At 42.2% G+C, this 15,107-nt stretch overlaps 1 protein-coding gene across 3 annotated transcripts in view; it reads left to right on the top strand.

The window, feature by feature from the left end:
• sdk1a (sidekick cell adhesion molecule 1a) overlaps positions 1-15,107 on the top strand; it is a 682,245-nt gene that overhangs the window by 566,837 nt on the left and 100,301 nt on the right. For 2 of the 3 annotated variants that reach the window (XM_068002894.1, XM_068002893.1), the window contains exons 1-3: positions 10,649-10,806; positions 11,086-11,207; positions 14,542-14,651. In XM_068002894.1, coding sequence (XP_067858995.1) covers positions 11,142-11,207; positions 14,542-14,651 — 176 coding nt within the window. In that variant the 5' untranslated portion in view covers positions 10,649-10,806; positions 11,086-11,141. Of the gene's footprint in view, positions 1-10,648; positions 10,807-11,085; positions 11,208-14,541; positions 14,652-15,107 lie in introns of those variants that run through there. The other variant, XM_068002895.1, reaches the window with a different exon arrangement.

The following is a 15,107-nucleotide window of genomic DNA, read 5'->3' as shown; positions in this document are numbered from 1 at the left end:
TCCCCCTGACTGTTGCTGGAACTACCAATGCTCCCAGAACCAAGGGTCCCTTTCTCTTCACTGTCCCCAGATCCCAGAACACCCCACAGTGTTTCCAGACCATGAGACCTCCTCCAGTGTAGCCATACTGCCAAACAACCCCACACCACAGCACTTTAGGAATCCCTCAGCATCCCACACCACAGCACCCTCCACAGTGAGACCACTTTCTGTGACTTTGCCACCTGTTAAAGTTCCATCCCTTCCCCCCCAAGTTCTCAGACCTTCCCTCACAGTGCTGTCATACCCCAAGACTCCCTACTAACATCAAATGCTGTAATAACCATCCCCACTTCTGGCAGACTCCCTGAATCGGCTAGTAAATTAAACGCCACATTCTACCCCCCCCCTAGTGCTATGAACTGCTGGTTCCCCTCACCCCACCATAGTACTGCCATACCCCAGAACCATTTCCCAAAGCCCAACACCTGCAGTAATTCTACCAAGATCCACAACCACTTTCCCACTCCAGATAAATTTCACATCCCTACTTCCAATCCATTTCATGTTGCCTTCCTTTGTATTCTTGTCTTTAAAAAAAGGTAAGAGATAAATGTCATAAATACAGATATAGCTCGAGGGTCTCTATGATGGAAACAAAGTTGATGTGATTTTTTTAAAACAAGTAAAACAAAAATCTGGCAAGAATATAATTTTCTTGTCTAGAAAGGGAGAGTACTTTGAATAAAAAGTTCTCCCTTGCTTTTTAACAATCAGGAACTGCATATATTTGGCACATCTACTATGTTACTATGTTGGCAATGACAAGTGCTTGAAGGTTTAATAAGGCTGGGTATTCAAGTGTTTTGTGGCGTGATGTGGCTAGGTATCTATCAGACTCGATCACTAACATCATTGCAAAACTCATTGGCCTGTCAGAAATATACTGTGAGTAAACAAATCCTCCCAGTAACTGGATGAGGTAGCCTAATGCAGCTGCTGTGCAATCTTCAATAGATTTTCCAGTTGATGGAATTATGTCCAAATCTCTAAGTCCATGACTGTGCAAGCACTGTTTATTTGTATAGTGTGCATGTATGTGCTTAAAGCAGTTCATCAGTCACTACTTGATCATTCGCAATATGGCTTATCTAGTGCTCTTGATTCAATTGTTAAGCAATGTACTGTTTTTCCTTTGTTTTTTCTTAGTCTTGATTTAAAGGTCAAGTGATTTTTTTCATTGGCCTTGATCTGTTTCTTGAACTCATTCAGAATTGCTTGAAAATGAATATTTAAGCATGCGACCCTGATTAATGTATTAGTTATTGCAATCACTTTATAATCTACAGGTTGTAGATTCAAGTACCAGTCTGTGTCCTTGATACTTGAAGTTGCTAAGCTCAGTTGCAATGAGTTCAGTCAGTTCTCACCAGTGATAACTGATAACGGAGCTTTCCTTGAGTCGATGAAGAAAACTGACAGGTTCATTATTTTCACTTTCTATACTCAAAGGCTTGAACTTCCCTTGAACAAGCCCACAGTTACCCTCTGTTCCTCTCTCAGCATTCTCTGACAGGTCCATTATGGCATGCTTTTCTACCTCTTCAAGAGCAGTGACCCCAACTGCCCCATCCTCCACTCTCATTAACTTTTCCACCCAGTGTACTCGTTGGGAGCTAACCTCCTTTCCACCCTGCTCTTCCCACCCACCACCGCCCCATGGATTCAGCCAGTGGATCAACTATCAATGCTTCTCTCTGAATTGTCCTCCAGAATGTCCGCTCACTTACGAACTAGATCCTTGCCATCTGTGACCTTATTGTGGATGATCGCATTAGCATCCTGGCTGGTAGCGAAACTTGGGACACCAGTGGTGACACCTTGCCCTTACCGAAGTCTCCCCACCTGATTATACTTTCCACTACCTACCCTGCCCAAACCGCCGCAATGGTAGTGTGGCCTTTATCACCAAGTCACACCATGGCCTCTTCCCCAACTCCTCCAGCACCTTCTCCTACATTACAGTGACTATACTTCAAAAGAACATTGTTGTATGTGAAGCACCTTAGGATGTCCCGTGGTTGTGAAAGGCGCTGTACAAATACAGGTTCATTGTTCTTTCTTTCCACATCCTTACTGCTTTCTCAAGTGCGCCGATGCCATCCAGCTTTACCTCACCACTGTCTTTATGCTGTCAGACTCATTGCACAACATCCAGCCTTAGATGAACCGTAACTTCCTCCAGCTAAACATTGGGTAGATCAAAGCCATCGCTTTGGCCCCTTCCACAAGGTCCATACCCTCCTCACCTCACTCTCTGGCTAATGGCTCAGGCTGAACCAGTCTGTGTAACCTCAGTCTCCTGTTAGACTCCTCCCTTCATCCCATCATTAACAGCTGTGCATTCAGCCACTTAGGCTATTTGTCTACAACTTCCTCCCCAAACTTCTCCCCCTCTCCACTTCCCTCTCCTTCTTCATGGCCCTCCTTTGGCTCTGCACCCATTTTTCCTCATGCCTTTGTGAAGTGCCTTGGGTGTTTTTCTACATTAAAGACGCTATATAAGTAAGTTATTATTGTTAACACAGTGACTCCATTTAACGGGATCCACCGTAACCCTTGATTTCAGTGCACTGTGCCAAGAACTTGTAGGATTTGTATTTGCATTCAAGATTCTCAATATGCAAAATTCTCTCTTTACCAAGGAGGAATAAGAGGAGGGAGAATCATCACAAGCTGTTCTGAGCAGCTGACTGAAGAGAGGTATTGGTAGAGGCCAAAGAACGAGTTGTTTTGCCCACTCGATTGGCCATGTCTTGAGTGCGGCGGGTGGAATTTAAAAGAGAAAGAAATAGAATGCATAAAGGGGGGCAAATTTACTTGAAAAGCTGGATTCTGCTAGCATTAAATTGTAAGTGTTCTTGAGTTGGGCATTCATGCAGTTTGCTCCTTTAAATGTCAACTCATCAAAATACCTCAATGAGGTCCATCCTTGGTGCCACAAAAAAACTGCCCATTTCATCTTAACTCACTCCTGTCCATACCAATTTCAGTATAGTGGATTGAAAGCAAATACTAATTTATGAAAATCAAGATCTGATAATGCAGCAGGTCAGCAATTAACCCTCAAGTCACAAGCATTTTAGTAATTCAGCAAAATGTTGGTAACATAATTGAGAACTTATTAGATGCTATACTATGTTATCGAGCAGTAGCCAGTGCAACACCTATACGGGGGTGGAGAGGATGAAACGTGCTGTATAGCCATTTAATTGATGATTTAGTAACCATTCATATCTTTTGGTCTTTTCATGAGAGTACTCCAGGAGGAGGGATAAATGCTTCACATAAAAATACGTATAAATCAGTAGTCACTACCTTTTTAAAGTATGCTTTTAGAGTTGAGGAGTAAGCATAAGAATGGTTTTAGTACTCTTGTGAAAAAATAATCCTAATGGATAGCTCCATGGTGTCTTCTTATTGAGAGGGCTTTTTATATCTTCCAGTCATGGAGAGGAGGCCAGCTTGTAAATATTGCAGTGTTCCTATGCAGACATAAAGGGACTGCGCAAATCTGAGAATGTCGTGTGGCATTCAGACAGCTAGTTCACAGGAAAGTAATAGTAAAGCAGTGAGAAAAGAAAATTGATTTGCCAAGTTCAGACTGTTATCATTCCTACAAAAAAAACAAATCAAGGCAGTATTGCTGACTTGCATACATCTATAGAAAGCACAACGTCATTGCCAACTGATACACTTGAGATTAAAAGCAAATACCAATTTAGGCCGAACAGGATCTAACAACTCAGCAGGTTAACAATTAATCATCCAGTTACAAAGCTCTTTAATTTAATAACATTTTAATACTAAAGGCTGAAGAATTTGGTGGATTACTTAAATGTAATTGAGAGTTACTAGTTAGTGTAATTTAAAAAGCATGGGAGCCAGTAGGGGGTGGGTGGAATTGGAGAAGAGTGAAATTATTTCCTTAAAGGATTCTTTACAAGTTACGGCAGGAGAGCAGGACAACCCCTGCGGAAATTCAAAGCTCTGAACATCTGATTGGCAGGAATTCATGAGCAAACAGCAGAGGTCAGCAAGCATAAGCATAGAAATTGGCTTCTGCCTGAAAAACTTTCAGCATCTTCACACAACAAATAGCACTAGGAAAACATATTTTTTTTACAAATTCGTGTCCAGTGGTATTGCTCAAAGTCAAAAAGAAAAAGCAGTTCGTCCTGCTTTCCTGCCAAACCTTCTGTAACTTTCTCTCCTTTTCTCACTTTCTTTCTCTTTTTTTCTCATTCTCTCTCCCTCTTTCACTTTTTCTCTTGCCCTCTCTTCATTCTCTATTTTTCTTTGATTTTCTCTTTCTTTTATTGTTTTTTCTCTCTCCCCTTTCTCACTCACTCTTCCTCTCTTTTTCTTTCTATTTTGCTCTGTCTCTCTCTGTCTTTCTTTTTGCTCCCTTCTCTTCCTCTCTCTGGCTTTATTTTGCTCTGATTCTTTTTCTTTCTCTATTTCTGTTTTTTTCCTCTCACTTTTTGCCTCTTTCTATTTTGGGTTCCCTCTTTCTCCTTTTCCTCCCACAGAGACCTGGAGGCAGACTCAAGGTACCAAACCATTGATCTTGTCCCTCCCTAGGTATTTTATTATTTTTATCAATGGATAGAATTTCTTAACTATTAGCTGCATGTCAGATACAGTGGATTTGTGCTGCAGCTTTAGCTCTGGGACCATTGGTGAAACAATTGCTAGGTATTTACCTGGCTAATTGGATAACTCAGAAGCTTAGTGAAATATCAAAACTCCAAATGCCAACACTCAGAAATCTGGGGCATGATTTTTACTCTGAGCCACGTACCTCACACGTCCACAGATATTCGCGTGGGGAACCCAGAAGCGAATTTTGTGCATCGCAATCTGTGATGGCAACTCAATTGAAGGTAAGTATTTCAGCTTCCGGGTTTCCCATGTGCCAGGCAGCCAGATTGACAGGCCGGCTGCCTGTCAGCAGTGAAAGGAGCTGTGAATCAGAGAGGGGGCGTGAGAGAGAGAGAGAGAGATCGTCAGCACTGCAAAAAATCGGAGGTGGGGTTCTGGATGACATTGGTGGGGGGGGTGTCCAGCCAGCAACGGATATCGAGGGTCCAGCCACCAAGGGAGATTGGGGGTGGGGGGAGCCCAGCATCGGGGAGGGTTCTAGCATGGGGGAGGGGGTGTCGGCCGACCGCGGGGTTCCTGTCGGCCAGGTGAGCTTGTTGGGCCTGGATGAAACACTCTTGCTCCTCTGGGCCCACAAGCAGTGTAATAAAGGCACTCACCTCGTGGATTCGGCCCTCCCCGCCTGCTTTCACCTGACACGATTCGGAAGGGATAGGAAACCCGAACAGGTACGGTTAAATTCATTTTATTTTTCCAATACACAAAATGTTAAGTACCTCAAGTATCTCAATGAGGTACATTGACCTATTAAGTATCAGCCTGCCGGCTTTAAGTGGGGGCGGGACTTCCTGGTGTCTGCTCTCCACACGCAGACAAACCTGCCTGAGTTAAACCCAGAAACGGGTGAGTTGGAGCTGGGTTGTGGTTCCGCTCCAAAAACCCATTATTTTAACCTCCCACCCGTTCTTGGGGATTAAAATTTACCCCCTGGTGCCTGATGTGTGATTTAACAATTTAAAAAGCAGACACCAAGGATGGTTGCTTGCAGCCTAATGGTAGCCAATTGTTATTGCTGAGCCTTTGCTTAGGTGGAAAGTGGCCAGCTCGATTGTGTAGCACAGTAAACAAAGGCGACATTGAGCTGATCCTTTCAGCGTAAGATGAACTGGCCAAGACAACAGTCAGATAAAAATTACAAATAGCTGTGATACTGGGAAAAAGTACTGTTTTGCACATTAAGAAAAACTGTGTTGGAGATCTGTGTGTGCTGTGCACTCGTTGTGTGAACATCACTTAACTGCAGAACGAGTACACAGCACACACAGATCTCCAACACAGTTCACAGAATTCTGTGAACATAAATTTTGTAAACAACATGACATAACTGTGCACAGCACAGATGGAGCTAGACTATTTCAGAAGTTTCTGGCTACACATACAGTTGCAGGCATGGGGCAACTTTTTTCCTCCAACCTTCTTCTCCACTGAATTTGCATCATCAAACTTCAGTGGAAAGTATAAATCATCATCTGTTTGCAAATGGAGTGGAGGAACATATTGGTGGAAATTATGCATTATTACACAATCTCACGGATTATAGTCACCATAGGTTAAATTTTATGATGCCCCTGTTATCGAGATTTGTTTACCAGAAGCACTAAAATGGTTTTTTTAGAACAGAAGAGATTGAGGGCTCATTTGATAGAGGTATTTAAAATTAAGACGGGATGGGATGTCAAAACAGATTGTTTCTAATGATTATGGGGCCTGGAACAAGGGGACATACATATAAGATTAAATGATATTTAGGACAAAGAACATGTGAAACTCCTTTACACAGAGGCATCCGAAAGGAGGAGGAAGAGAGAGAATGACCAGTTGTATTAAAAACAGATAACTTTTTTTTGTTCTCTGTCTATATATGCGATAAATTTCAAGGAATCCCACACACACCTGACGAAGGAGAAAGCCTCCGAAAGCTTGTGATTTTCAAATAAAACTGTTGGACTATAACTTGGTGTTGTAAGATTCCTTACATTTACACAGGAGTGTGAGGCTGAGGAATGTACTACAGGAGTTAGTGATAGAAGCAGAGGCCATGTCAACATTTAAGAATAGGTTAGATAAGTGGTTGAAGGAAGAGGGAATAAAGGGATATGGGAATTGAGCAATTATTTGGGATTAGGATCCTGTGGAGGATAAACAACAATGTGGACTGGTTGGGTTGAATAGCCTGTTTCCGTTTGTAATTTCTAAGTAATTCTATGTAACGAAGTAGAATATTGGGCATAAAGATTAGCAGCCCACCTATCTGTTAATATTAATGTACAGAAAATCAGGCGGGCCGTGTACTGCATGCACAAATATCCACACTAATATTCCAATTAGTTCTCTGGGGTGAATTTTCCAGTAGCGGATCGACCGCCTGATTTACACCTTGTCCGATTTACACCCCACCCGATGGTAAAGGTGAAAATTCACCCCTCTCTGTGCTGCAAATACTAATTTGTAAGCACCACTCTGGAAGCACCTTCACCACATGGATTGCTGCGGTTCAAGACGGCAGCTCACCACCACCACCTTCTCAAGGGCAACTAGGGATGGGCAATAAGAACATAAGAACATAAGAAATAGGAGCTGGAGTAGGCCAATCGGCCCTTCGAGCCTGCTCCGCCATTTAATAAGATCATGGCTGATCTGATCCTAACCTCAAATCTAAATTCATGTCCACTTTCCTGCCCGCTCCCCGTAACCCCTAATTCCCTTCACTTCTAAGAAACTGTCTATTTCTGCTTTGAATTTATTCAACGATGTAGCTTCCACAGCTTCCTGGGGCAGCAAATTCCACAGACCTACCACCCTCTGAGTGAAGAAGTTTCCCCTCATCTCAGTTTTGAAGGAGCAGCCCCTTATTCTAAGATTATGCCCCCTAGTTCTAGTTTCACCCATCCTTGGGAACATCCTTACCGCATCCACCCGATCAAGCCCCTTCACAATCTTATATGTTTCAATAAGATCGCCTCTCATTCTTCTGAACTCCAATGAGTAGAGTCCCAATCTTTTCAACCTCTCCTCGTATGTCCGCCCCCTCATCCCCGGGATTAACCGAGTGAACCTTCTTTTTACTGCCTCGAGAGCAAGTATGTCTTTTCTTAAGTATGGACACCAAAACTGTATGCAGTATTCCAGGTACGGTCTCACCAATACCTCCCTGTTTTTATATTCTATCCCCCTAGCAATAAAAGCCAACATTCCGTTGGCCTTCTTGATCACCTGCTGCACCTGCATACTAACTTTTTGATTTTCTTGCACTAGGACCCCCAGATCCCTTTGTACTGCAGTACTTTCCAGTCTCTTGCCATCAAGAAAATAACTTGCTCTCTGTTTTTTCCTGCCAAAGTGCATAACCTCACATTTTCCAATATTGTATTTCATCTGCCAAATCTCCGCCCACTCACCCAGCCTGTCTATATCCCCATGCAGGTTTTTTATGTCCTCCTCACTCTCTACTTTCCCTCCCACCTTTGTATCATCTGCAAACTTCGATATGTTGCACTCGGTCCCCTTCTCCAAATCGTTAATATAGATCGTAAAGAGTTGGGGACCCAGCACCGACCCCTGCGGAACACCACTGGCCACTGGTTGCCAGTCCGAGAATGAACCATTTATCCCAACTCTCTGCTTCCTGTTAGATAACCAATCCTCCACCCATGCCAGAATATTACCCCCAATCCAGTGATTCTTTATCTTGAGCAATAATCTTTTATGTGGCACCTTGTCGAATGCCTTCTGGAAGTCTAAATACACTACGTCCACTGGTTCCCCTTAAGTTTTGTCCTTGCTAGCAATGCCCACATCCTGAGAATGACTAATAAAAAAGACCTCTACTGTTTGTACAGTACAAGGATTGTGATGAAGGCAGCTGAAGATCAGTTTAATTCCTGCCAATCTAATCCTGAAATCTGAAATGAAACTTTGCTGCCAGGTGTTTCAGATTTGGATTGTTTCACTGTACCTGAATTTATCTAAAATATGCATTATGAAAATTACTATACTAGAGCCTCATCAATTTCAGGCTTCTGGCCAGCTTCAGCCATTTAAACCCTGTGGGATATGAGTTACTGATGAATTCTATTGTATTCTAATGCAGCTTCAATAATTTAATTGAAGGTTTTAGATTTTAGTTATGTTAATTGGGGCATAACAATTATGGTATCATTATTCACCATAAGTGAACTTACTATTAGAGTTCTTAGTTTCATACTAATGACAGAAAAATAAGTTATGTTTCTATTGAGGAGATCCAGCTGGCAAAAAAGTAAATGTATGCCATGAAGAATGGGTTAGTTTGCTTAATTTTCATTTTAACTTTTCCTCACTTCACTTCTAAGAATGCCAATTTACATGCAATTTAAATCAATACTTTAGGGTTAGCTATATTTGGTGTTCAGAATTTCAGTCATATAAAGATTGACTGCATACTAATACTCCCTCTGTTTTCATTTGGACAACATACCTAAACATTCTGTTATCACACTTCAAAACCATTACCTCCACATGTTGTGTCTGCTTCTCCTGCCAGCTCGAAGCTATTTAACACAGGCTGTTAAAAGATCAAAGCTAGTGGGAGCAGCATGCATCGTCAGACCTATTTCATTATAGTATGCAAGCTGCATTGTATTATGTCTGCAGCAGTAATCAAAAAAAATGCCTCTGTCTTAATTTTCTCAGATGTTTATCAGTTGCCATAAACAGCAGATGTTTGGGCTAAGGGCCAAATATGGCATTTGTGTTCTAAGTTGTTTACCAGACTAATCAACTTGAGTTTAGCTTTATGCTTGCTGGGTGGTAAATCAGGAAAGAAACTCTCATTGTATCGAAACATGTTTTGTTGCATATAAAATGGTTCATCAAAATTTACTAAAGAAATATTAAAGTTCATTTTTAAACACTATGCGGCAGATTTTCCTGTCCCATGCCTGGGTGTATTGGACGCCTGGACACAGCACATAGAGAAAAATTGGACAGGGAGGAGCACAGCCAGTAAAGGAACCCATTCGATTTTCCATCCATTTAAATGAATGGACGGAAAATTAGGTGGGATCCCTTACAGGTGCGTGATTCCCACCTCCCCCACCTCCTGCCTGATTTTCCTCTATGCCAAGTGCCCAGGCGATCCAATACAGCCAGGGGCAAGAACAGGATAATCTGCCCTATATCTTTCAGCAATATTTCCCTCGACCAAATAATTGTGCAGTTGCTACATTTATTCTGATATATGCTCATCTGTCCGTGCAAGTCAGTTTGCAAAGCTTTGTTTAGTCTGCCACAATCTGTGTTGGGATTCTTATTTCCCCCTGTGTGCCAAATCTCTGTTCTGCATGTGCACTTCTTTCTCCCCCAAAAATGTTGGAAGCAGAAGCAGAATTTATCCAGGTACAGAAATCTTAAAAGCATTTCTGGGTGTTCTATAGCAGTCAAACCTTTACTTTTTAACTCTAGACTGGAATCATTTTGCCTTTAGTTGGCAGCCTGCAGGAGGCCAATGAAAGGGCCTGTTAACCCTTTAATGGTATAGACGGCCCAGCAGTAGTTATATCTGAGAAGCAGCAACTAAAGGAGGTAAAACTGCACCTTCAGACAAACTGTGTGGAACAACAAAAAGGTGTTTTAACCTCAATAGAACACAAGTATATTTGGACCGTATTCTCTTAAATTGTTTTCTATACATGAACTGCCTTCAAACCTGCATCGTTAACTTGTTCATTTCATTATTGTCGGATCCATTTCTCTGTAGAAAGCATTTGATGCATGATGTTTTAAATATATTAGGTCACAGACTGACAAAAGCAAAGTAGTATTCGCTGAAGGAGCATGCATTCTAAATTAGTACCAAACTACTTGTAAAATACTTGTAAATAAAAAGATCAATCTCTATTGAACACCTATCTGTTATTGTGTGCTGTGCAGGTTACCAGGTTTCTTGGGAGGTGTATAACAGAAATGAAAGTCGCTTGAGCCACATATTGCCAAATGTAACACGCGAATACAAGGTAACAGGACTGGCTTCCCTTACTACCTACACCATTGAGGTGGCAGCCATAACAACAGCTGGCAGTGGAGTTGTGACATTATCTACCATCTCCTCTGGAGTACCACCAGGTAAGACATCCTGTTGTAACAGGGGTGTGGTTGGCACAGTGATCTTAACTTACGACTTGACCCTTTCAATTGTGTGAGATTTATTAATGAATAAGAACCTAACTTGGGCTCGGTTATTGGGTGTTCTAGATAGAGGATGAATTTATAGTGTATAAGCTACGGGAATTCTAGATCAGTTGCTTCCACTAATGCAATAATCTGCTTGCCTTCTCATCAGTGCTTAGGGTGAAAGGAAAAGAAAAGGGATGACATTGTGTATTCAACTCATCTGTTTTTCAGAACTCCCAGGTGCTCCATCCAACCTTGTGATCTCAAATATCAGTCCTCGATCAGCCATGCTGCAATTCCGGCCAGGATTTGATGGGAAAACGTCTATCTCAAAATGGATAGTGGAAGGACAGGTCTGTGACACATTTTTAGATGTGGTACTATGCAAAACACACAAATGTACAGCAAATTTTCAGCTATAGTACAAAACCTGGCAGATTTCTATCAAGCAAATCAATGGCCAGCTCATACACAGAAATCTGTGTATGAGCTGGCCATTGATTAAACCTTTTTGCATTTTGCTTGCAACAAATTATAAGCTCTACTACCTACAAGTTGAGATTTCTAACTATCTGGTAGATCTCTAGCCACTAACAGTGAAGAACTGTATTGTTTTTGAACTATATCTGTCCACCATCTTTTGGAAGAAATCTTTCTTGTCAATTATAGAACAAATGACCAAATTTGCATAGGATGCTGCAAAGTCCAAATTTTTCACTGGACTCGTGAAAAAAAAACCTTTAGAATCTGGTTGAAAAATTATTGAAACTGCATAAAGGCAGAAAAGTGTTACATTCCATTGACTCCTGCTTTCTAGTTTTACTTGGTGCACTACACATTTATAACCAATCTGAGGAAGTATCAGACCACACTCTTCCACAAGGTAATCCTAGTTTTCTTTATTTAAAAAAAAGAAAATAAAGTTTAGATAAACATCAAGCTATGATTCATGTTTATGTTTAAAATGCTTTAACACTATGGCAATAAGTTCAGAATTACCTGGAACCGGAACCCATCATTTGCCATTGAAATGAATTTCTCATGAATTTCTGCTGTTAGGAATGACTCCTTGGGTTTGCAATTTTCCCCAGGTCAAGAGCTAATTGGTTTAAAGCCAATTTTTCAATTGATGAATCCGCTATCATCCAAGAAGTGTTCTTTCCTTACAAACGGAGAAATAAGAAATACATATTCTGATATGTGCTATTAAGCAATTTATGTGCTGGTGCAATCATTTTCTTCAGTAAGATCAGCAGCAACAGTAACAACTTAACATTTACATAGCACTCGTCACATAGAATAACATTTGACGAGAGAAATAACTTGCATTTATATAGCATATTATCACGTCCTCAGGATGTAACAAAGCACATCACAACCAATGAATTACTTTTGAAATGTAGCCACTGTTGTCACATAGGCAAATGTGGTAGCTGATTCACACAGCAAAGCGCTGCAAGCAGCAAATGGGATGAATGATCATCTGGTTTCTTTCCCCCATGCTTTTGGTTGGTAGGAGAGGACACGTGGACGAGGAGCAGGAAGTAAAGGAACTCAGGAGAGATTGAAGGCACAGCCAGAGATAGGCTTTAGGAGCCTTTTGAAGACGGGGAAAGGGAGGTAGTGAGGTGATGTGGTTTTGGAATAGAGGTCCAGAGGTCACAGAACAATGGCTGCAAAATATACCTCTGATGAAGGAGTGGAGGGGGTTGGAGACTAGCAGTAATCCAGACATTCAGGAATGGAGGTTGTGGATTGGGATATATTGCTGGAGAAGATTACGTAACACTGTGGGGTGATTTGGCTGTAAGAATGAGGAGAAGGACTTTGAAACAAAAACAGGAAACGCTGGAATCACTCATCAGGTCAGGCATTATCTATCGCGAGAACACAAGTGAGTCAACGGGCATGATTTTAACATTCAAAAATGGGTGGGATGTTGGGGGGGTATTCAAAATTGCAACTATTTCAGACCCGCACCCAACCCAACTATTTCCGGTTTTCACTGGGGCGGGATAGGTGGACAGGCTTTCAAGGAGGCTGAGGGCCTCCATTTGTGCAGAATTTGCAATTTCTTCACCCCCTAGGGGCTGGGATTCTCGGGCCTGCTCCTTTACGCCACGTGAAAGGAGGCGAGAAGGCCCGTAACTGCAGGTAAGTGCCTTTCAGGTACAGCTTGTGGGCCCGGAGGAGCAGGAGTGCTTCCCACAAGCCGAACAAGCCTACCTGCAGCGACCCCCCAACAATTGCGAACCTCCGACCCCCCCCCCCCCCACCCCACGATCGTGGACCCCCACAATGACCCCACAACCCCCCCACCCCAACGTTCACTCTCCCCCTCAATGACCCCAGATCCCGACACCCTCCCCACCCCCCAACGACTGACCCCCGATCCCTCCTCCCATGACTGACTCCCCCCCCGTGACCCCCATGCCCACCGGTGCCCCCATGCCCAATCCATACAATCAAAGACTTACCTGAACACATCCTCTCCCTGGCTGCTCTCCCGTCCAACTGAGGTCAGTCTGTCAATCAGGCCGGCCAATCGGACGGCAAACTAACAAAAAAAATAAAAGCCGTCCTTACGTCAAAATCGTAAGGATGTCTGGGAAACCCGTACTGCCGGGTTTCCCGTCCGCAATTTGACCCCCCCCCCGCCTCCTTCCTGGCTTAGGGTCAAAATCATGCCCAATGTTTCGGATATCAAACCCTTCTTCAGTTTTTGTTTTCTCGCCTCCTTGCCTCTTTTTCTCCTTATGTTCAGATCTCCGGCTCTGCCACGTGAGATAGGGAGCGACCTGCTCAGATCAAGGGGAACCTATTACTTTCTGTAGCTCATACATAGAGAGTCAAACTCGAGATGCTGAGAGCTACTTCAGAGAGAAACTGAAGGAAATTTGTCCTGCTTCTCTGCCACTCGCTCCGACCCTGTTGTAGTGGGAGAAACCAGCTTTCAACAAACAGAATACTGGACTACACTTGAGTACAAGTAGGAGATTCCTGGTGCTGATGCTTGAAGATTAGGGAAAATCACAAGCGTGCTGGCAATGCCAATTTACAGCTACTCCCCAGGCATTAACTGAAGATACTGCTGCTGGTAGCATTACTCCTGGCTGTCACCAACAGCAAGGTCTGACCTTGGTGATGAGTACCTCATCACTAGAGGGGGAAAATACCTGACTCATCCAAAATAAATGTACGTTTTCTCAGCTAAATTGAAAAAGGCATTTGGCAGTAGAGCAGTCCAATGTTTAATTCTTTGGAGATTAGCAATGTGTAGGAGGAAAGAAAATTCTTATTATTCAAGTCATTTGTATATAATCTGTAAAGAAGAATGTATTTATTTGAATGTGGAATTCTACCTAGAGTATAAAACCGATGCTGCAAATTAACTTCCCTATCTGGATTATGACTTTTCTATAGTTTGATTGTAATAGTTAAATAAGCTAATAATTGTTTTAAATTTCTAAAGCAGAATATTATATATCAGAACTGCAGAACCAGAATTATTGATTTTTGGAGTTTTAACTTTGAATAAAAAATGTTTTATTTTACCTATTGCCTGTTTTCATATGTTACTGATAAAACCTTCCATTTTAACAATAGTCTAACTCAAACAACTTTTTCCTTCTAATTGAATGGTTTAAATAAACTAGCATCAATTATAGTTGATGTTTTTATTCTCAGATAGGAGTGATGGGAGAAGATGAAGAGTGGGTTTTACTATACGAAGCAGAGAATGAGCCAGATGCCCAGGTGTTAGAGATCCCTAACTTGACTCCTTATACATACTACAGGTGAGACAAAGGATGCTGATGAAGATTCCATACACTTGCTTTAATCATAATTCTGATCCAAGTATAAATTGCAATCATGCTATTTTAATTTACTCTTACATAAAGCTTCTGTGGAAATCAAAATCAAAGAAATTGGGGAACTAGCTCACCAGGGTGTTAGCACTCTGCCATTTCACCTCTGGTATTTGGTTTTTAATCCATCTTAGGCTTGATGGGATGAAGGTACCTGTGGGCAATACAGCCACTGTGTGAAATGAGTGCGGCCAATCTCAAACCAGTTACTAGCAGCTGTGGGCCCATAGCATAATACTGCCCATATCTTGTCACAAAGTGGGCCATTTGACTCAGGCCATAGGATGGCACGTGTGAGAAGTGAAAACATTCACACAAGTACAATAAAGGGTGCTCGTCTGAGGTTGGGGTTAGGACATATTGTTGGGGCAGTGGAGAGGAAGT

The sequence above is a fragment of the Heptranchias perlo genome, chromosome 22 (assembly GCF_035084215.1).
Source record: "Heptranchias perlo isolate sHepPer1 chromosome 22, sHepPer1.hap1, whole genome shotgun sequence".
NCBI classification, from domain to species: domain Eukaryota; kingdom Metazoa; phylum Chordata; class Chondrichthyes; order Hexanchiformes; family Hexanchidae; genus Heptranchias; species Heptranchias perlo.
Note: the sequence above shows the minus strand (reverse complement) of the source record. Positions and strands in the feature narration are given on the sequence as shown.